A 22,200-nucleotide genomic window follows, 5' to 3' on the forward strand; every position below is an offset into this window, starting at 1 on the left:
AGTGAGACTCTTACAGCGGGTAACACAGAAAACATCTGTTTATTCAGTACAAGGAAGTAAAATGATAGCTCATCACAGCTGAACTAGAAGACCTAATGCACAGCCCTAAGGTAGACCCAAGAGATACATGTGATAGGTTATGTGAGGGAAACGCAGGAGAGTAGTGCTATGTGGAAGTAAGGTGAGCCCAACCTGAGCTCTGTATGAACTGGAGGCAAGGAAAAGCTCAAGTCTGGGGAAAAAGCTGAGATCTGGTGGTGCTTTCACCATGTCCTAAGAGCATGAGGTAAGTGACTTGCAAGGCCCTCTTGCCCATCCTCCCCTTCAGTCCCTTTGCCGGGGCCTACCAAGAGCTGGGCGCAACATGTGAGGTATTTTCCACCAGCACTGGGTAGACGGCACACTGGAAATCCTCAAGTCAAGGCCTGGATTTACAGGATGCCAAAGGAAAGATGCTTCTATTGGATGGGATCAAATAGCCAGTCAGACTAAATGAGGTGAGATATGAGGGTGCTCACTTAGAACCAAAGGTTAATGCCTTCCTGCATGATGAGGGCAGGTATCTGAGGAATCCAGAGGCCACCCTGCAGCTCCTGACATTTGCCTGGGGAGCAGAGAGAGGGTGTTCACCAGCCTCAGGCTCAGGCGTGTGCCACAGCAGACAGTCTGGAGCAGGAACTGAGATACTGCTGGAAGAAGAAAGTGATACCATCAGTAAACAGACCCAGGAAAAGCTAAGCCTCTTTTGCTTCATTCATCGAAGGCTCAAACCCAAGAATGAGGGCAATACCTGGTGGACAGCCATGCCCGTGCAAATGCCACAGGTAAAGGAGCAGTGTTCATGTTCATACAGCATCCACTGCAGACGCGCTCAGCTCCAACACCCTAAGCAAGAGGAGAGTCAGATGTGAAGCCAGGTCCTGGCACAAGATCCAAGCAAGTATGTGCTCAAGGTAACACCACAGCCCGCGGCCCCGTGCCAGACCCGAGGCAGCACAGGGATGGGGATGGACAGAGGTGGCCGTGGCAGGGCCAGGCACAGGCGCAGCGCCGCAGCGCTGGAGGCAGTGGGAGGATAATGTGGAGCAGCTGCTGGCATTCCGTGTGCGCCCAGGAGCCATCCAACCCAGCGGTCGCCTGACTTTTCCAGCATTACTCAGAGCGATGGAACAGCGTCAAGGATACCTAGGAATTTCCCTTTTATCACAGCTGTAGCCACAGCGCCTTTATAGGAAGCAGAAGGGTGAGCGGCCCAGCCGTGAAGTATTTTCCTAATTCTATCCGCAGGCGCAAGCGGTAGGCACACTTTCTCCCCCTTCTCGTGCTCTCCTTACGGATCTAGCAGAAGTGCTGTACCACTGCTAGAAAAATCAGGAGGTTTTGCACTTCTTTCTGGGTCTTGCAGCGAAGGGTTTCAGCAAACGCACACGTGTATCACACTCCCGCTACTGCAGAGCTGCAAGTCAGGCACAGCCTGAAAGCAAACTTTAGGCCTCGGAGGCAGCGCTCACCCAGAACTAATCCTTAGCAGGCAAAAATAATTTAAATAAAGCAGAACATGTCGCTTAAGTGTTCCATTGTTTGCAAAGCAGTTGACATGCAAGAGTGGGAGCCAGGAAAAGAAACTCTCAAGCAGGCCCATTAGATCGACTGTTATCCCGGCTGCAATCACGCGCATTATGCAACAAACAGGATCAAAGGGAAAAGATCAGGAACGCTCCCATGCGAGCAAACCCTTGGCCACTGCGAGAGGGAATTACCCAGCAATATAAGGTATCGCTCATCTCGTTGGGTGTCCTTGAGAGCTCTACCGTGGTGCACGGGAAGATAATTAGAAGCTGGGAATGAAGATTAAATAGATGCTGAAAAACAGTGGAGCTTTGGTTTGTTTGGTTTTGTTTTTTTCATAGAAGAAGATTCTCAATCTCAGTTTAGAACGTTTGTTTCCATATTGAACAAAGTGGTAAGAAAAAAACCCGAAAACCCCCACTTCATTTATAGCCCGCCTAAGAAACACTTATTTGCTGGGGTTAAGAAGAGAGATTGGAAGTTTTTTCTTTAGATGTATTCGTTTATTGCACTGAGTGAGGAAAAAGGAAAAGAAATATCAGCCTTGACACGTGCTACCAGAACCTCCGCACTAAATGGCTGTAAATACACATCACAGAAAGGTACTCCACAAGCGTGACAGACACGTGCTAGTTCATGCGAGTTATTAAGGGACTGGGCTGGAAATATGCAGGCTTTAAGACCACGTTTTAAGAAATTTTAACTAAAAACACATGGAGAGGGCACAGATGACTGCACGTAGTGAAGCACAGCTCCTACAGAAAGTAGAAGCAGTGTGGCAACGTGCTTTTTTTTTTTATCTCATAGAGAAACATATTTTTAAACTAACGCTATTATCCCATAGAGAAACACACACATAATTACGGCGCTTCCTATTTTCCTACAGGTCACCCACCTCTAGAAACTCACTAATCTAATCTACAATGTGTAAACATGCCCAAATTTACAAGAACTGAGAGAATGCTATTTTTAACATCATCCCCTGTCCAAAACATCGGCCTGCTGACAACAGGAGGGCAACCCACAAATCTCAGAGAAAACATGAAACCTGAAGCTCCATCCTTTCCAGTCAACAACTCCTTCTCACCCTCCTTTCTTTTGACTTCTGAGAACTGGGGAGACTACACTGGAAGAGGGTGGCCTCTTTACCTTAACAGACTGCTGACAAGTTTTGTTCAGGTAAGGGGCCACTAAGCACTTTCTTTACCCCAGAGTTCTGCTATTTTTTAACAGTAAGAAACCTCAGCTGCCCGCCTGACTTTTCCTTTCAAAACTTGTATTGTTCTTTTCTTTTTCTTTCAATGTTTGATACGTGTGTGTATACAGAGGAAACAAAGCATTGAAGTTGAAAGCACTGCTCTTGAAAACCCAACTCTTTACCATTCTGACCCTATTCTCTACCACTCTGAGATGACTCACGTAACCATAAAACTACACCATCAGCCCAGGAATGGTGAATCCACCTCAGCTGTGTCGTAAGGTGTTTCTGCGTGCCTTACAAGCCCTGCCAGAAGCTGCTGGCTGGTGCTGATATGATGGTGATTCTCACTACTTGCTGCTAAGGCCAGGCTGAAACCTCATTGTTTTTGTTTCCTAGAGAAAGAGCCGAGATCACATCTGCATCTTATAAAAGCTCCCGAATAGCTGCTGATCAACAACAACCGGCAGCCAAAGCTTTGCCTCGAGAAACTTGCATTGTTTTTCAGTGGGAGTTGCTAGATACCGCGTCCTCGTAAAATGTCTGGTGAAGTCATCTGAGCTCTGAAACCAGCGCTCTGCTTCCCTGAGCAGCTAACATTAATTGTCGCTAAGAAGAACTGCATGCGAAGGGCTCTAGGCTGCATCGTTTGGCTTCCTCTGTTCCTTAAAGGATACTCATCAGCCACCCTAAAGACAACAGCGTTTCTAGGTTTTGTGTAAGAAAGCTATTTCAAACCAGTAACTAAGACATAAATGGGAGAAAAGTGTGATCATCTGCTTTCTCAGCTGTCATGGCTCTTTGTGCACGTGCCCACACCAGGCACCATGGGCAGGGCTGTGCTGGGCTCCACTGGGATCGCGTGCAGCTCCAGTGCCAGACCAGACAATGACCTGGCTGTGCTGAGCAAATGAGCAAGCTGTGCTGGAATAGGGAGAGTTACTGAAAAAATGGGGTTCTGGGGTGAGATGGAGTGTGGGAGTGCAGGGGCAGTGGAGCCGCCTCATGGGATACCCATAGGCTGGAGCTAGAGAGTGCCCTGAATGCCCTCTGCCACATCACACTTCTCCTCAGCTCATCCCACTTCCATCTCGCTTCATGCTGCTGGGATGCTTCATTCTCTGCTGGGAACACAGCAGAAGTAGGACTGTGGCTAAGAGCTGCGGCTGGCATCGACGTGTCCTAAAATCATTGTGCTCAGGCATGGTGAGTATGAAGAGAGATCAGAGCTTCTCCTGCAGCCTGCCCATAGCAGCCAGTTACATGAGAGCACTAAGGAGGCACAGAAGGTTCACCGGGTTCCCTTCCTCCTGCCACAAGGAAATGCCTGCACGCAGGTACTCACAGCCTCAGAAACCACGAGACACCTGCTCAGCAGGTCCACGCTACCTGCAGTACCTTCAGCCTCAGCTTTGCACTTGGTGACCAGCTACTTGGCAAGCCCCTATCAGCAAAAGTGGAATTTTTTCCATCTCCACTGTGCAGGTGACCTAGCTGATGTACGGGACTCTCCCAGAAGGGTGTTCTTTGCGCACATCCCAGCCTTGAGAGCCACTACCATTTCCCCAAATGCAAGCTAGCGTGCACCTACAGATCTCCAGAACCCTGCGAAGATTGCTTGTGTGATAGATGCCCCCTTTCACTCGCAGACAGGGTGCCCTGGCAGCCCCCCTCGGGGCTCCGGACGGGTTAGGGGTACCCAGGGGCCCCCGGCCGCAGCAGCCGCGGGAGCTCCGGGCCGGGGCGGTGCGCGGGGGCCGCCGGTGGCCGCGGAGCCGGGGCGGGGCGCGGGGCGGTGCGCGACGGGGCGCGGTGCAGGGCCGCGGCGGGCACACGTGGCTCGGCCCCCCAAAAAGACGCTCCCCGCCGGCGGCAGAGGGCAGTTCGCACCTCGGGTCTCGCACGACCGCCGTCGATACGGTGCGGTGCGGAGGGATTTCGCGGGGCGGCTGCGGAGGCGGCCCCGGGCTTGGGGCGGCTCTACCTGGCGGCACGATGAGTCTGACGGCCGAGAGCCACCGCGTCCCGCTGAGCGACGGGAACAGCATCCCGCTGCTGGGGCTGGGCACCTACGCCGACCCCCAGAAAGTAAGTCCGGGTACGGGCGTCCCCCGCAGGTGACGGCAGCCTTCTCCGCACGGTCCCGAGCCGGGGCCGCGTTCCCCTTCCTCTCTCCCCCTTCCCAGCTGGGTTTTTCTTTCCGTTCCTTTCCTCCGCAAACTTAAAAAACCCGAGTGCGCCCGTTAAGAGTGCCGGCAGTGCGCGGCGCGCAGAGGAGGAAAAGGTGGGAAAATAAAAATCCCGTCGAGCTTGCGCTGCGCGGTACCCCTCCCCGCAGAACGGGGTTCGGGGCCATGAGCACGCGCACCCCCGGGCAGGGCACCCCGATCCCGGTGTTCCGAGCCGCACCCCGCCTCAGGCGGGCACGCCGAGTTTCGGGTCCCCCTGGCCGGCCCCGCTGCAGATAAGATGAGGGATTTCGGAGCGTCTCGCAGCTGGCCCCGACACTTTCCAAGGAATGTTCCTAAAACAAAGCCCCAAATTCCTGCATCTTGATTCCTGCAGCTCCCACAGCTGAGTGCCAGCGGCCAAACCACTCTCAAATATTCTGCATCCCTCGGTGCTGCGTGTCCCGGGCAGGCGTCCCGTGGAACTGTCGCATGTGGCGCTGCGTCGGGGCGGTGGGAGAACACCTGATGCTTCTTCCCTCTGCGCACCTGGGAGCACGAAGGCAGCTCGCTGGTCTCGCTCCCGAAGGATCGATTCTTTCGTTCCCTTCTGTTTGTTTCTTTGTTTAAAGAGTAGAAACAGCGAGCCTGGCCAGAACCCTTCTTGTGCAACAGTATCAGCGTCGAGATGCAATATTCTGCGCCGCAGGGTATTTAAAAATGAGTTCGTAAAGACAACCCTTAATCAGCAGCAAGTAAACACACCGTTGTGCGTTACCAGTAATGTCACAGGACTTCAACAAAGGCTGCTGCAGGCAGTGCAGGAGTGGAGCAGAGGGCTGTGAGAGCCCCCAGCGCTGCCCATCTCCCCGCTGAGCACCACGGGCTGACACGGGAAGAACCAGTGGGAATGTGTGATTTCAGACGCTGGGCATCGTCCCCCGCATCTCTGAGGTCTCTGGGGATATTTTTAGCGAGTGGTGTCCCTTGAACAAGGGTTAGCGAAACAAAATTAAGCTCTCCAGTGGGAGCTTTTGTGTAGCAGAGCAGCGTGTTGCATAATTTGGTGACAAAATAGCTCTGAGTAAACTTTAAAGCATCTCCCTCCAGACCTGTGCATCGCGCCCCCAAGCCCTACGCTTGCAGTCTTGTGGGTTTGAAGCTGACGGGTGAAGCTGCTGGCAGGAGGGGTGCCCCAGCAGAGCTGGCAAATGAATCATCTGTAGGTAGGGGGGTTCCAGCCCCGGGGTGCTGGCTTTTTGCATGTGCCTTCATGACAGAACGGGGGTCGGGACAACACAGCAGGGCACCGCTATGGCAACCCCCATTTGGAGCAATTGCAGCCGCTGGTGGCTGCACCTCCGGTGGGAGATGGGTGCGCATCCCAGCACCCATTCTCCCTCCCCCGGCACTTGTAGGAGTTTGATTCTCTGAGCTGTCTCTTCGCACGGGGTAAACACGATAGAAAGTTACGGGTGGGAGGAGGAGTTGCTAAGGCATTGCAGAAATCCCACTTTCCCAGCAGACCAGGTGAAGCACGACACGCTGATCTGCAGTGCTGGGCTGCAGCGTGGTGCCAGGGTTGTGATGGGGTGTTGGACTTGGGAAGGTGCTGGGGAGGCCAGCTGGGGAAGCGTGGTAGCAGGGTGCCACAGGATGTGCTGCAGAAGTGTTTGTAGCTGCTGAGCACGGGGCAGGATGAATACAAGACCTTTCTGGTCATGGCTCAAAAAGGCTGCCTTGCTGATAGGAGGGCTCCTGTCAGCATCCTGCCACAGTGATGAAGTGTGGCTGAGCTGGGACAAGCTGCTCTGCTGAGTGCTGATTGTGCCCGGCACAGCTTCCAGCGGGGTGCCCAGTTGTGCTGCCGTCCTGTGCCTCCAGCTTAGACAGCTGAAAGGAGCTGAGGCTGTGAGGAACCCTGCAGGGTTTACCTTAGTAAGCAAGGCTATGAGCTAACACCGGAGCGTCTTCCTTAAAATGCTCAGCTGCAGTCTTTCCTGGCTGAACTGCTTAAGCAGCAGCCTCCAAGCCACCCGCTCGCTGCGGCGGGGGCAGGCAGCGGGTGGCAGTGATGGTGCCAGCCATCCCCAGCACACTATTTCTGCTCATGAGTCAGATCTCTGTGACGCGCTGCCGTTCTGTGCTTTGATACAGAGCGCGGAGCCGCTCGCTTGTCAGCTTATTCATCTTGCTCTTGGAGGCAGACTTCTTCCAAAGGTTATTCACCCTGGCACCTCTGTGTCAGACTGCCTGGTCCAAAATAAATCTGTTTTCTCAATCTTGAGCTGCAGCCTGGTAGCTTGTAACGAGCCCAGAGCGCTCTTCCTGAAGTGCAGGAATGCTTGCACTGGTTGAGCAAACCAGGCGTATCTCATTAGCCACGGAGCAGGGAAATGGGCTCTTCCGACAGTTGGTTACAAGAAAACAGGGGCAGGAGGACAGATTTCGTGTTGCAGGCTTTGTTTGGGTAAAATGCACAGCAATGCCTTCAGAATTGAAATGTGTCAGCAGCTCGCCTCGCTCGTCTTAAATGACTTCATTGTTCTCTTAAAGACTCTTTTGGAAGATAAGTCACACTTCTGCAGTTGTGAAACACCAAACAAAAAAAAAATCTTTGGCCAGTATTCGGTCCCGTGTGTAAGTTTACTGACACAGTGAAGCACATCGCTCGGCTGGAGCAGCACCGCACTGCTGAGAAAGGGTCTGTCTGATGATCATATTCCTTTTATAGAAAGCTCCTTCCCCTCAGGTACAGGAGAGCTTTTCTTTCTGGCCAGATGTTGAGCTAATTCCTTGAGACTGGCAGTGCTGGGGGGAGGGGAGGGGGTTCTTTCTGTTTTACTCTTCCAGCACAGCAGGAAAATGCAATGATTCCACTTGCCGCCAACACATCTCTCAGCAAAAAGGGAAGAATATTCACTAGCTCTAACAATTAGTGAGAAGTTCAGATTTAAAAAAAAGGCACTTAGAAATCACTTTTGCTGCTTTAATTGGTGTTTCCTAATACCTGTATTAACAACGCATTTGATGATGCATGATTCCAGTGCATTAAGGTTGGCTCTGTGTTCTCCTTCCCTGCTCTCACAGGGAAGGAAATGAGTAGCCTTGCCTACCAATAAATCCCAGCGGTGAAAATCCGTCACTGACTTCTGCTTTTCTCTCTTCTACTCTCCCGTGCCCCTTCTCCTGATGGTTTCAGGAGGGAACCACAGTGGGACCAGTGAGTCTGGGCTATCAAGGCCCTCCAGAAGGCTCTACAAGATGGGACCAATTCCGCCTCTGACTGCATGAATCCTCCTAACAAAGCTCCACACATGCAGGAGTGGCTTTGCTAGGGCTGCACATGCCTCTTTCCCTCCTCAGAGACCCCCAGGCAGCCAACCCAATTCCTGGGGAAACAGAGAGGCTGGGGGGTGGGAGGGAGAGTGAAGCCCCAGTGAGGTGGGAGGGAAGGATACAAGAGGTAGGGCAAACCCTGTGTAGCTGCAGAGCTGGGTAATCCCCTGCACCAGCACTTGGTTCCTAGCAAGGCCAATGAGTGGGACCTGTACTTGGCAGGGAGTAGACGGGGAATGGGGTTGAACAGGAAGTGAGGAGAAAGGTGCGAAAAAAAAATGCTCCTAAATCCTGGAAATCCTACACCTCATTAAAACTACACTTACACCCGCTTCACTTCATAACTCATCCCTTTCAACACAGCTAGGATCACCAGCATGGTGCCTCCATGTAAATACTCGCTGTCTCCCTGGAAGGTCAAGGGGCCTTGGCCACAGATCCTCTCTCGCCTTCCTGTTTTGACTGCGGGAGGAGAGGGCTTGGAGGGAAGGTTGTGGCAACCGCACTGTACAACAGGCATTGCATCTGAAGCATAAGATTGGGCGAAGCGCTCAAGTGTAGCGCTGGGTGAGGGCTTCTGGCAAGTTGCGACTTCTTTGCTGAAAATGAGGTTCTGAGGTAGCCACATCCATTTATGAATTGGAAGCAGTTTTGTGGAATAGTTTCAGGCAAAACAAATGGCAAAGCATTTCATTTTGGGCACTGGCAGTACAAGCTGAGGAATCAAAGGAGTATTAAAGTAGTTGGAGGTAGCGGTTGCCCTTCCCTGATTAGCCTGCTGGTTAGGGAACCCACGTGGGCGGTGGGAAACCAGATTCAATCCTCTTCTCTGTCTCTGAGGACCAAATTCATGTCACACAGCCCAGAGAAATAACATAATCTTGGGGGTATGTGATAGTCTGAGAGGAGCAAAAAGAAGCGCACGTGCCCCACAGGAAAGCACTCTTCCCACTAACCCTACAGCTTTGGCTACTGAACAGCTCTGCGTGACTTCTACCAGGTGGGAGAGGGCTGTGCCCCGAGCCGTTACCTGCCACAAAGTCACCCATGCGAGTGTGAGCCTGGGTTCTGTTTAAAAATAAATGGCTGTTTTGAATCATGGAGAGGAGAAGATCACCCAGGGCACCCACATCCTATCTTTGTGACCAAGTCAAAAATCTGTTTTGCATAAGTAAAAACACTGTTTTGGCACCCTGAATTGCTTTTTGCACCCAAGCTAGAAGCTGAACAAAGTAACCTTTTGCTGTTTAGTACTAACAGCCCCTAGTGCTTTTGCAGGACCTTTTATGCCAAAACTTCCTCACACAAGAGCACGCACACATGAACTGTTTTGATCACCATTAATGGTGCATCTCTGCTGCAGGCTGCCCTTCGCTGCAGCTGGCCTTAGGCTACCTTGAGGACAAAGGAAGCAAGAGCTGCTTTATCCTACAGAGAGATCTCTGAGCTGCAGTATGGGGAAACACATACCATTTAATTCGCATTTTTCCCTCCCAGCCATCACCAGCTTCTGAAACATGATCGAATGGAGACAGCAAAGATTTCAGGTGACTCATAGGAAAGTCACCTGGCTTGACCCAAAGCTATCAGGCTGAGCAGGTATTGAACGTCCCAGGCAGGGGCAATACCTGAGAGCTCTGGAGGCAGGGCTGAAGCTCAAAGGCTTCCATTTCCCAATCTCCTCTCTGTGAATTTCTCCTTCATAAATCCAAACCGCCTTTGGTCTTCATCCCAAGGTAAACCTCCCACTCTGCTGCTAGATTTTACTTGAAAGAGATAATAAAGGCAGGAGAAGGAACTGCTGTAACATGCACACGGCCTTACAGCCTCAGCTCACTTCCCACAACACACTATAAAAAAATAAAAAATACCAAAATACCACAGTACTCTTAACATGAACAGTTACACCCAGAGATGTATATGAGCTCAGCAAGTACTGAGAGCCTGGAGTTAGGTCTGCAATGAACCTGCACAAAATCACCACCTACACCAGCTATAGGCTAGGGAAGTAAGTTACCTTTTTCATTCTTAACAACGATATTGAGAACCCAGTGTGAAAAGGGGCTGGGGGGGAATCAGCTGAGACAGTTGGCTATAGAGCCAACTATAGAGTAGGCTATAGAGGCTATAGCCTCATATTTATGCCCTGAACTTAAGAAGCACAGTGAACTTCCAGGAAAAAAAAAAAAGTTGAATGATGCCATCGCTGCTCAGTCTCTCACATTTCAATGCTTATTCCTCGACTAAGTCACAGTCACTGGCAAGACCTGGTTGCCAAGAGCAGATGAAGGCAGGATTTCTTAGTGTTTGGTCTCCAGATGCTGCAGTGAGATGGGAGCCGATGCCAGCTTTTAGCAGGCAGCAGGATGACAGGCTCTGAGGCAGAAGAGCGGCCACTGGCTTGGAAGCATGATCAAAAGCACCATAAGTAAGAAGTGACAGGAGAAGGAGCCTGCATGAGGCTTTGAGAAGCTGCAATGGCTCTGGGCTCTTATTACCGTCTGAATCCATTCCTGCTGTTTGATACAGAGATGGCAAGTACACTAAAGGACGAGGGATGACCAGAGGAACACGTTAGGTACTGCTTTCACAGCTCATCCTTCCCATTGTCAGATGGCTCTCAACAAAATCCTGCTTTTGTCACCGACTTTTGGTAAAAACCTTAGTTGCATGACACATTTTAAAGTTCCCTATCATATGCTTTCAATATTTGCCACCAGTGAAAAGCAGAGTTCATTTATCTGGCAGACAATCAGAGCCTTTCCCGCTCTGCCATACATCATTACTGTAGCTGGAACAGCCTTTCTACACTTCTGTGCCTTCAATGTGTTCTCCTTGGTGCTCAGCCATGACCTCTCCTCCCCTGTCTGCAACCACCTCTTGACGCCTCTGTTCCTGCTAACTCCTTGTAGCCTCATGTTATACAATGGAATGCTTACGTCTTGCATAAATGCAAGATTGCATCTTTAACTCATTAAGAAAAGAAAATTAAGTCATCTAATTAGAAAAAAAAGAAGTAATCAGAAAAGGAAGCCTTTTTTTTTTTCTGATATGTGGCAAGCTCAGAAACCCCTACCTGTTGTGTAGAAACTGTCCTTTTACCAGCAAAGTTGGATTTGACAAACTGATTCATCGCACTCTGTCAAGTGGAAGAAAAGACTCTTGCATGCAAATTTCTTGAGGATGCAAACTGTGTTCTTATGCCTTTTGTTTGAACAAAACCGTGACTCTAAGACACTGCTGAATTCACAGAAATGCCTGTTTACTTTCCTGTGTCTTCTCTGCTGAGATCTCTGTGGCTCTTCGTTTCTATGAATCATGAAGTTTAAGAGAAAACAAACTGATAGTATGACTAACCTCTGCTTTGTGCCAGCAGCTTCTGTGGTGTTTCCAGCTCTCAACACGATTAGTGTCTCATCATACGGGGCGCGTTAAAAGCTGCACTCACTAAAATGATCAACATCTGAAATGCCCAATGAAGATGGGCCCAGCCTCACAGATGAGGGCAAACGAAGGACTAACTTTCTAGCTACAAGCTTCACCAGCCTATGAAGGATTTATGAGCAAAGCAGCCACAAAATTGCTAGTTGCAGAAAACAGTAGATTCCTTACCTTGCCCTGATGAGTAGATTGTATCATTGGTTAGTTAGAGTGGCTTACCTCTCAGCCCCAAACCTGAGCATGCCTTAAACCAAATACACTCTTCTTAAAAAGATAAGCCTTGGAGTCATTACTGACACCAGAGCTGCTTTGTGTAAATACCCCCTGCTGCAGAGCGGAGGACCTCAGCTGATGGAGCTGATGACAGCCAGATAATCTCCTGGCCCCGGTGCAGCGGTGCCTGTGTAATCCAAGCTGAGGAGCCGGCTCTCACAGCCAGCCTGGCACGGCTTCCCTTGGCTCCCAAACATGGCACCAACACACGCGGAGCTGGACACTGCCTGAGAACTCCAGAGGGAAGCATTCCCAGAGCAAGGCAACATTTAGGAGTTGACAGCCTTGGCTGGGTGCTGGTATGGTTTTTGGATGGTGGATATCAGATGCTAGTATTGCCCACTGAGCTAGCTGGCTGGCTGTGACGGAGGTTGGGATTGCACTTAATCGGTCCAGATGCAAAACTAATAGCAGGTTAATCCAGATAAGCTTTTAGGACAGTAGCACTACCCAAAAACAGTCTTAAGGATATTTGTTTGAAAAGTAACCAAATGGGAAGCAGACCTTTTCCGTTCCATAGCTGTGCACTGCAGTGACGAGCACTAGCTGTTTCAATATATCCCTCTTCCAAAAACTACAAAGCTAGCTGTTACCAATGCAATAATGTGTAGCCCAAATATTGACAAAAAAAGAGTATTTTTCCTCTTTCTCTGGCATTCTAAAGATGTTGAATTTTTAACTCCGCTCAAGTACCTCAGGGAAAGCCCTTCCCTGTAAATCAAAGTTACGAAGACTGTTGTACAGAAGAGGAGACAGGGAATTGCCGGCATTGTTGAAGAGCGTGGAAAAACTGAACCCCTACAAGTGAGTCATCTGAATTAACACAACTGAAAGATATACTTTTTGGCAAGAACACTTAAAACCCAATTTTCCAGACAAACCTGCTCCATTTTCTAAAACGTCCCTGAGTGACTCCACACGTTAAGCGTGCCTGCGTGCTCCCATGTGTCCCTGATTCCCCGCAATTCCCCAAAGAACAGCGTAAACATGTTCCTGCGGCTCACGCGGGAAGCCAACATCTGGGCTGCGTCTTCAGTTGACCTAGGAGGCCACATTTGTCAAAACTTGAAAACATTGTGCAGAAAATGCCTCTCTAAGCTTCAACAACGCCAACTTTTGTTGGTTCAGCTAACTAGGTGGTGGAATTCCCCAAGCTTTACATCTGCCTTTGCAAATGCTTATACCAACTGGTGCCAGAAACCTCTCCCCTTTAACTCTAAGGAATGAAGTAGAAGAACTACTGGCAACCTTTTCTTTCCCTACGCTGTTGCACAAGCTGGTGCTTCATCCTTCCCTTGTGCCTCTCGCATCCCTGGGATCATGTTTCTTGTTTGAAGGGTGTTTTGATAGCATCCACCCTTGCAATTAGATATGTGCTTTCTAGGGCTGTCTGGGTATGGTATGCTCAAGCTCTACAGAAAATTGCCCCAGTCCAATTCACTGATGCTGATAGCACGGGACCTAGGTGTCCACACCATTCGCTCGGTTTGCTTTAATGCTCTAGCTGCTTAAAATCGAGGCATGGCAGCCCTTCAGCCCAGGTTTGCATTAACTGAAAAGCTGCAGCGATCCTAAAACAGAGGGTTCTGCAATCAAGTGGTAAGAAAAGCTCCAGCAGCCTCTGCCAGCTACAATAATAAGGCTTTCCTGAACACAGCTTTGACTAAATCCCAGAATAACAAAGTCAGAGGAATTCTAGAAATGCTAAATCTGTAGTTATGCAATCTAAGTTGCTGCTGTTCGGGCAGTCAGACCTCAGGCTTCGAACCACTGATGGGACATCATGCTAGAGACAAAGGCACCCTTCATCCATGCTCATCTGTGTGACTGGAGGAAGAGAGCATCACCATTCACCACATCTACTGTGGGCACATTTGCTACCCTCCGCTTTCTAAGGTAATGCACTCTCTTGCACAGCAAACCCCAGGCCACCACAGCAGCTCCTGGCTCTCAGCTGTGCTCTCTGCCTCCGTTCTCAGCCCTGCTTTTGCAGAGATCCCTTCTCCGAGTTTTGCTTCCCGGATGGTGGCTGCCAATACTTCCGGGGGAGGAAAGCCAGATTTTCCTGTGTACGAGAGAGAGATGTGCTGGCAGTTGCATTTTCCAAGAAAGAGGTGTACAGTACAGCTTCTCCTTTACAAGATTAAACAATTCTAAGAATGTACCCTTGTGTGGCTTATATCCTCTGGCTTTGTAAACTCAACCTGTGCTTTCCTGTAATGTCTTTAGTACACGTTTTCTACGCTCTCCTCTTGACATCTTAAGCCAGTCCTCTTTGCCAGCTTGTCCGGAAAACAGGCAAATGGAAATAAGCAATTGGGCTTCAGGAAACTTGCATAAGAATCTCTGTGTGAGTGCCGAGCTCTGGCGACGGAGGCGCTGAGCCCAGGAATGTACCTACTTTCTCCTTCCTGTATTTAGCTGACTAAGATTCCTAAACAGCAGCTTCACATCTTAAATTATAGGTTAGCACTGGAGCGCTCAGCCCACAGTTTGGATCCCTCGTGTAATTCAGCGGCAGCTCAAGTCAGATTTTTCCAGGAGACAGCCCTCTTTCCCAACACCTCCCCAGTCCTAGCGGGGGACTGGATACCACTAATCAGATGAGATGCTCAGCACTAAGGCAAATTGCTCATTCCCTTCATTGTTGCTGCCTCAGCTCGCATGCACTGCAGAGGCTGCTGGGGCTGGGGCAACTGCATGCTCCGTACATGAAGCAAAGCAAAGCAGAGCGTGGGAGCCTGAGTCAGACTGTAACTTTTTTGCCATATGCACTAATAAGGAATAAATTACAACAGTGATGTTAAGACATTTAAAAGCACTGCCTGTGGCAGCTGTTGTATGCAAGTTTGCTATCTGCTGCTGATGTGTCCCACTAGCTTTGTCTTTAGAGGTAACTGTAATCCCTCTTAAACAGCTGGAAAGCTGATGGAAATTGCTGACCAGAAAAGGATGCTATAGAAGAAGCAGAATGAATGGCAGGAAGCTGAAATGCAACACTAAATTGCAGTAATGAGTAGGACTACCACGAATACTGCTAAGTAAATACTATTCTGCTGGACAGGCAACAGCAAAGTTTGTGGGTATGTCTGCACAATAGAATATTCTCCAGTGGTTTGATCACATGCAATCCTGAGCAAATTTGAAGCTGTACATTCTCCATGGTAGGGAGAATAGTTTTTGACAAAACGGGATGTGATGGAAGGTGTCTGGAACAAACATTACAAAAAAAAAAAAAAAGGTGATGGTCTCAGAGGAAAAGAGAGCAGACCCTTTCAGACAGGCAGACCTGATGAAGTACATTGCTTTTTCAGACTCATAAAATGTGGTAACTGGCCAGGTGACTACTTCATCTATGGAGAAGGAGCCAAATTGCTTCTTCCTCTTTCAATGAAGTTGCAAATTTGAGCCTGCTTCCCTCACCCTTCTGTCAGATTTATTTATCATGGATCTGAAGGAAGTGATTGCAGGTTTAATCCCTCATGAGTGCTGGTAAATCAGTAGGTTTACAAGCTATTGACTGATGGAGGAAAAAAAACAACACTGTGTTATTTCTTTAAACTGTATGATCTTAAAAATAACTTAGGTGCTATTAAAGGAATTATTAGCGATACGGTGAGTGATTCTACTCAACTGACTGGTTCCTCTTTTACTAGAATAGATGTAATAAATGTAATGCCTGTTTTGGCACACATCAGTGACTGGATGTAAGAGCATCACAGATAAAATCTGACCTACAATGTACAAGTGGTTATAAAACTCCGGTTCTAAAATAACAGCCCTTGATCAAAGTAGCATGGGTGCAAGGCATGCTGATTAGAAGCTGAAGCATTAATTACAGCTAAGAGTCAAGCACACCTCTTATCTATGGCTAAATAAAAAGTAATAAAGAAGTAAAAGATTTGTCTGAAGGCCAGTGCCTCCTGAATGACTACTGACAAAGCACAAAGGTTCATAGCACTGTGCTGGGACGTTTCGATGCCTCAGCAGGCATCTGTATTGCTCTACGCATGACCCCTGCCTGTAGGGAAATGGAGCAGGAATATATAGAGGGTTGCCTGAAGAGAACAGGCAGCATGGACAGCCACTTTTTGCACTGCCTGCAGCAAGGCCAACAAGGCTTATCTGCCTTGGTGGAGATGTCAGACCTTACATAGCACCGTGTTTTCTCGTGAGGGATTTTATCTCCATGAAAGGCTGAAAAGAATAAAACATCTCAGCCTGGCTAGAAAGGAGAGATCCAGGCTTGTGCCTTCTCTGCTGGAAAGACAGATGAGCAGTGTTGATCTGAGTCACTCTGTTTTGATACAGTCTGTCAGGAACAATGGAATAAGATACAACACTTAAGGCAGCGTTTCTAAAAAGTGGCAAAACCACAACCTGACGAGCCTGTGCAACTCATCAGCACAGTTTACCACAGCCCATTACTGCAGGATTTGGAAGGATTAGATACGTGAAATGCTAGAGATGATAGTTTCTCCATCAGAATGAAAATAAACATATGGTACAAAGTTTCCAGACTCACAGATGTCCCAGGACTTCAGCTCGGAGGGTTCAATAAAGGCAGGATTTTCCAAAAATTGTTCCCTAGGTTCCCCCTTGCATTTTTATCTGAAGCACCTTAAACCAGAATCTGTCAGAGCTAATACACCACATCAGATGAAATGAACTAGTGCAATGAAAACATTTGTATTTAATGTAAACCCATCTCCAGCCCTTGGTAATCAAGGCCTGATCCAAAAAAAACCTCCTCCAGCCCCCAAAGAATAAGATTAATCCTTGAGATGGAGGAGTCTTTCACAAGATTATTTGTACAGATGTGTACAAGTCCCATGCAAAAAAAAAACCAAGAAATACATAGAAGTTCAGCACTAATATAAGTTAGCCTATTCAGGCAAAGCCAACTGAAGTAACTGCAAGCTTGCTCATTTCCCTCTGTTATCCTCTCCTCCCAAGTCTGCAGTGATATTGTTCCCCAGTCTGAGAGGCTCTGCTCTTCATTCCATATTCCTTCTGCTTTCATCATTGACCAAAATAGCCCTGATGTCTGAGAAATGATGGAACTCAGTAATCAACACTTCCCTGCTTTGTGGAGTTTAGTTTATAGCTTGAGGAAACAAATGGGAGCTGTGCTCATGCAAGCTCATAAGAATGCAAGGAGAAAAGAGAGAGGAAATCTTGGGATCAAGTCTGCACCCCATTTTTAGGCTCTTTAACAAAGAGGAAAAAAAATCAGGCACTTTTAAATCTGTATGAAGGTAACATGTCAGTGTATTCTAAATGTTCTGTTTATACACACATTAATGACAGCAGTCAAACAGGTTGAAAATGTCTAAAAGTCATAGTGTTTGAAAAATCAGGTTTAGTAGGGAAAACAGACTGCACTTTTAAAAATATATTTCTCTTTTGGATAACTATACATTAGTTGGTCATGAGTTCACAAGAGCCTTAAGCTGAGCTTGCTTGCTTCTCTGGTCAACCCAAGCCATGCACCCATAGCTACAGCCCTGCACAGCTCATAGCTGTGACAAGTCTGATGTTGCTGCCATCAGTAACTGTAGACTCATAGCATCCGTGTTGGAGCTATTCATTTCTCACTTTCTTCAAATCTGGCCCTTGTAGGTTCAGGTAGGGACAAGCTATGAATGTGTTGGAGGTTGTCAACCTCACAGCTATGCCTCCCTCACGCTCCTAACATGCCCCAAGTGAAAATTAGAAAACTAGCCGTTGACTGTTCCTGAAAGGCTTTTAGCTGTCCTGATCTTCATTATGTCCTATTAACAGCTCGGCAAGGACCCTGGTGGGGCTGAGCACGCCCCTGTGGGCTCCCGCAGTGAAAGCAGCAAAGCATTCTAACAAGTGTTTAGTTGTTTCTCTTAATTAAGCAGACAATATTGCGTTGTCACTGTTCTAATTATTTTAGCTTGTCAAATTGTGTCTTTCTGCCTCTCAGTCCTCAGTCAGGTCTGCAGTAAATAAGGGCAAGCATGAGCAGCTTTGTGTTTTAAGTAATGTTTAGGCAGGCAGCTCTCCCCCCAAATAAACAGAAGCCAGCTCAGTCCCGTCCCACACGGTCAGCCTGGATGGGATGCTGAGAAGCAAAGTGAGCACACGGGGATGCATTCCTGTTACTCCCAAATAACCTACTGCCAGCTGCAGCTCTGGGATTTAAAGACAGAGATGTCGACCCCACGTCTTCAATAAGCCTTCATCAACCTTTCTTTATTTCTTTATTGAAAAGTGTTGCCATGCATCACTGAGCACCCTTGACCACCACCGCTTAGAGCTGCCCACTCATTAAGCAAACTGTGGCAACAATAAGATGTTTTTTTGGCCCAGTGATCAATCAAATACTTTCTGAGACCAGTCTTCTGCTTTTTTGCTTGCTTTGCCCTGCATGTATTTTACTCGCTACATCAGCTTATAGAAAATATGGCTTTTAAAAAACAACAAAACTAACTCACTTTGAATTTCAGCAAAGATGAGAAAGCAAAAGTGCAGCACAAAATATAGAAATTTCTCTTGGACATGCTAACAGGTATTTAAGCATACACTAAATAGCCTGCTGATTTTTAGCCACACTGCAAAGCAACTGTCCATCCACAACTAGGAATACCAGTAGACCCCCCCTAAACCATCACCCATGGAACAGTAATACCTCTAATGGTAAATTGATTTGGAAAGAAAGAAGACACATCCAAACTCCTCCTTCCTGCTCTGCTGGGTCATAAGCTATTCATGTGGTTTCTAACCAGACAGAAGGCTGACCAGCTGTGCTCAACCAAAAAGCCTTCTTCCATTTGAGGAAGGAATTTCATTAAACAGCTTTTGCAAGAAAATTTTTACTCTCTAGATGAGAAATTCTGAAATAATTTACATCTCAAGTATGTTCAGTTCTTACTTTCTGAAGACTCTCGTACTTTTCTTTCCCAGACACATAGCTAATATTCTGTTTTTCTAGCTCATCTTTCCAATCTAATTTCATTTGTATGATAGTTTTAAAGAAAAGCACACAGCACATTTTTGTTCAGATGCTGAAACACAGCTGTTTGGGCTCAGCTAAACATGAGCGAGCAGTATGCCCAAGTAGCCAAGAAGGTCAGTGGCATCCTGGCTTGTATAAGAAAGTGTAGCCAGCAGGAGCAGGGAGGTGATGGTTCCTATACTCAGATCCGGTGAGGCCACACCTCAGCTCAGTTCAGTTTTGGATCCCTTACTACGAGAAAGACACTGAGGCCCTGGAGTGTGTCCAGAGAAGTGCAACAAAGCTGCAAAGGGTCTGAAGCACAAGTTTGGTGGGGAGTGGCTGAGGGAACTAGGATTGTTCAGTCTGGAGAAGGGGACGCTCAGGGGAGACCTTATCGCTCTCTACAATGACATGAAAGGAAGTTGTGGTGAGGTGGGGGTCAGCTTCTTGTGTAACTACCAGTAGGACTACATGGAATAGCCTCAAGTTGCACCAGGGGAGGTTCAGTTTGGATATTAGGAAACATTTATTCTCCAAAAGAGTGGTCAGGCACTGGAACAGGCTGCCAGGAAGGTGGCTGAGTCACAGTCCCTGGGAGGCGTTCAAGAAACATTTAGATGTTGTACTTAGGGACATGGTTTAGTTTTGAAACGTTGGTGGTAGGTGGACAGCTGGACTAGAAGGTCTTTTCCAACCTTGATGATTCTATGATTCCCAATTTAAAGCTGAGTTAGCAATGGGTCTCACTGTAGATACCTGCACGTTTAGACCATTGCTACACTCAGTGGTGCTACCTGAGCTGTTTCTGTCCAACATGTTGTGCTGACACAAGTGTGTGTATAGTTGCATACTGAGCCAGATCCGGACAACAAGGGGGATGATTAGAATGGGTGAACACCGGCATAAACATTGTGCCTATCTCAATGACGATAGCATTGCACGAGAAGTGAGCAGGAGGCTGGAACTATATTTATTCTTTTTCTTCTCCCACTAGACTCCCAAAGGCACTTGTTTGGAGTCAGTGAAGATTGCAATTGATACTGGCTATCGCCATATTGACGGTGCCTTTGTCTACTACAATGAGCACGAAGTGGGACAAGCCATCCGGGAGAAGATTGCTGAAGGAAAGATCAAGCGAGAAGACATCTTTTACTGTGGCAAGGTTAGAAGTTATGCTCAAATTATTTACACTAAATCTGGGATTTCTGTGAATGGGCTTTCTTAAAAGCGCCAGTGGTCAACATCCAGTGTATTTCTAGATCCAACATTCTTTGTATTTCTTTCCTGTTTTCACCATGATGTCTTAGTATTTTCAGCACTAGATTTGCTATAAAGCACAGTAATCGCTGTTCTCAGTTTAAAGCTGAGTTAGCAATGGGAACAATGCAGTACGTGTTCTACCTGGTACTGTAGGTACCTGCAAGTTTAGACCATTGCTACACTCAGTGGTGCTACCTGAGCTGTTGCTGTCACACGTGTTGTGTTGGCACAAGCATTTGTATAGTCACACACTGAGCCAGATCCGGACAATGATCTTGCAAATGAGTTACTTTCTGTAAGAGCAATTCCCCATAAAGATTTGCCCTGAGATTGCACAATGGGGTGGGAGCAAACACATGCATGCAAGTGTCTATGTACAGGAGAACAGCAAGTGCTTATGTTGGTACTGCTGCCAAAGAACTACCAATCAAGCTACACCCTAGTTACTGTATCATCTGTCATTAAAGACTTCAATGATCATGAATCAACACACTGGGAGAGGTCATCACACTTTCGCTTTACAGTAACAAGACTGGCATAGTGCATGAGCAAGTTATTGTTTTAAAATCACAGCTGTAAGAGCAGGTTCTCTGCTAGAAGAAAGAAAACCTCTGTCCAATAAAACATATGACAGAAGCTGCTACAAATACAGTGACCAGATTGCGGGCATAAGAGAGAGCACATTTCTAAAAAAAGATCAGATGACTCCCAGAAAGTCCATGGTTCCTGTCCAGTTTCTAATGGACTTTATGGCCTCAAGTTCCCCTTCCGGCAATGCTTCTTTGAATATAACAGCCTAATATTTTCCCTTTCTCCCTTCCCAAATAAGACGTAATCCACAGGAGTTACTCAACAGCCTTGGAAATAAATATACGGTTCCTAGAGTGAAAGTTCTGATGGGATAAAAGGTCTGTTTTACTATGAGCAATTTAGCTAAGCTTTATGATCTGGGAAAATAAGCTTTAGATTGGGTAGTTTGCAGACCAAGAGGATTTTCAAAAACTATAGAGCAACTTCCAAGTAAAGCAATTTCCAGTCTGTGAAGTATGCAACTCTTCTCCTAGTTCCCTGCTCGGCACTACTGGTAACAGTCACAATCTTGCCATCCTGAGAAAAGCTTCAAGTCCTCAGTTTCTGCTTTGATCAGGGTAATCTCTGTTTCTCATATGCCAATACATTTATTTCAATCACTTAAAATATTTTATTTCAACTGTTTTGTAGCTTCATTACTGCAAATTACCAGTAATATTTCAAATTAAAAAAAAAAAAAAAAAAAAAAACAGAATTGTGCATAAAGGTTAGAACTGGATAACTGCTTTCCCAACTGCTTCCCCCTTTAGCATCTCCAAAAGAGCACCTCTCGGTAAAATTCTGTTACCCAAGCTTTATTTATTAAGCCTTTCTATGTTCAGTTGTCTGGTCTAATCACTAGATATATTTACCCACTACTTAAACATTGAGCCAGCTGTGAAATTTCATTTTTTTTTTCTTGATTATGAGTTCATTGTTCCCTAAACTGCAAGTCTTGCTAGTATCAAGGTTGCAACTTGCAGTACTGTGGTAGTCAATGCCTGTAGTTCCAGCCTTCCTTGTGACTGTGAGATAGGACACACGGATTTATTTTTCTGTTGTGCCCTGCTTGTGCTTGACAAAATGAGGGTTTAATTCTAGGTGGACATATTGATTAGAGCACCTCTGTAGTCTTTAAAGTGATCAAAGGCAGAAGTGGAAAATATACTGCAAAATATCAATCCGTCAGTCCATGATTTTCGCAGGTTTCACTGGACATTTTAACAGCCACTCTGAACCTCCCAGGAAGTGCGGGACTGGATGGTCTTTGTCTAATGAGCTTACATATCTTTAGCTTTGTGTAGCTTATGCATCTATGCATTGAACAGACTATAAGCAAATATCAAACCATTAGATACCATCAGACCTTCACAGATAATTAACCAACATTAACTGCTACATCTTCTGGGAAGCAT

The 22,200-nt window shown here is 47.3% G+C and overlaps 1 protein-coding gene and 1 long non-coding RNA gene across 3 annotated transcripts in view; one reads left to right on the plus strand and one right to left on the minus strand.

Moving 5' to 3' along the window:
- LOC112533565 overlaps positions 1-22,200 on the minus strand; it is a 93,702-nt gene that overhangs the window by 18,979 nt on the left and 52,523 nt on the right. The window lies entirely within an intron of this gene.
- AKR1D1 (aldo-keto reductase family 1 member D1) overlaps positions 4,645-22,200 on the plus strand; it is a 33,984-nt gene continuing 16,428 nt past the window's right edge. For both annotated transcript variants that reach the window (NM_001277393.2, XM_015285521.4), the window contains exons 1-2: positions 4,645-4,855; positions 19,950-20,117. In NM_001277393.2, coding sequence (NP_001264322.1) covers positions 4,763-4,855; positions 19,950-20,117 — 261 coding nt within the window. In that variant the 5' untranslated portion in view covers positions 4,645-4,762. The remainder of the gene's footprint in view (positions 4,856-19,949; positions 20,118-22,200) is intronic.

Source organism: Gallus gallus, chromosome 1 (genome assembly GCF_016699485.2).
Source record: "Gallus gallus isolate bGalGal1 chromosome 1, bGalGal1.mat.broiler.GRCg7b, whole genome shotgun sequence".
Taxonomy (NCBI): domain Eukaryota; kingdom Metazoa; phylum Chordata; class Aves; order Galliformes; family Phasianidae; genus Gallus; species Gallus gallus.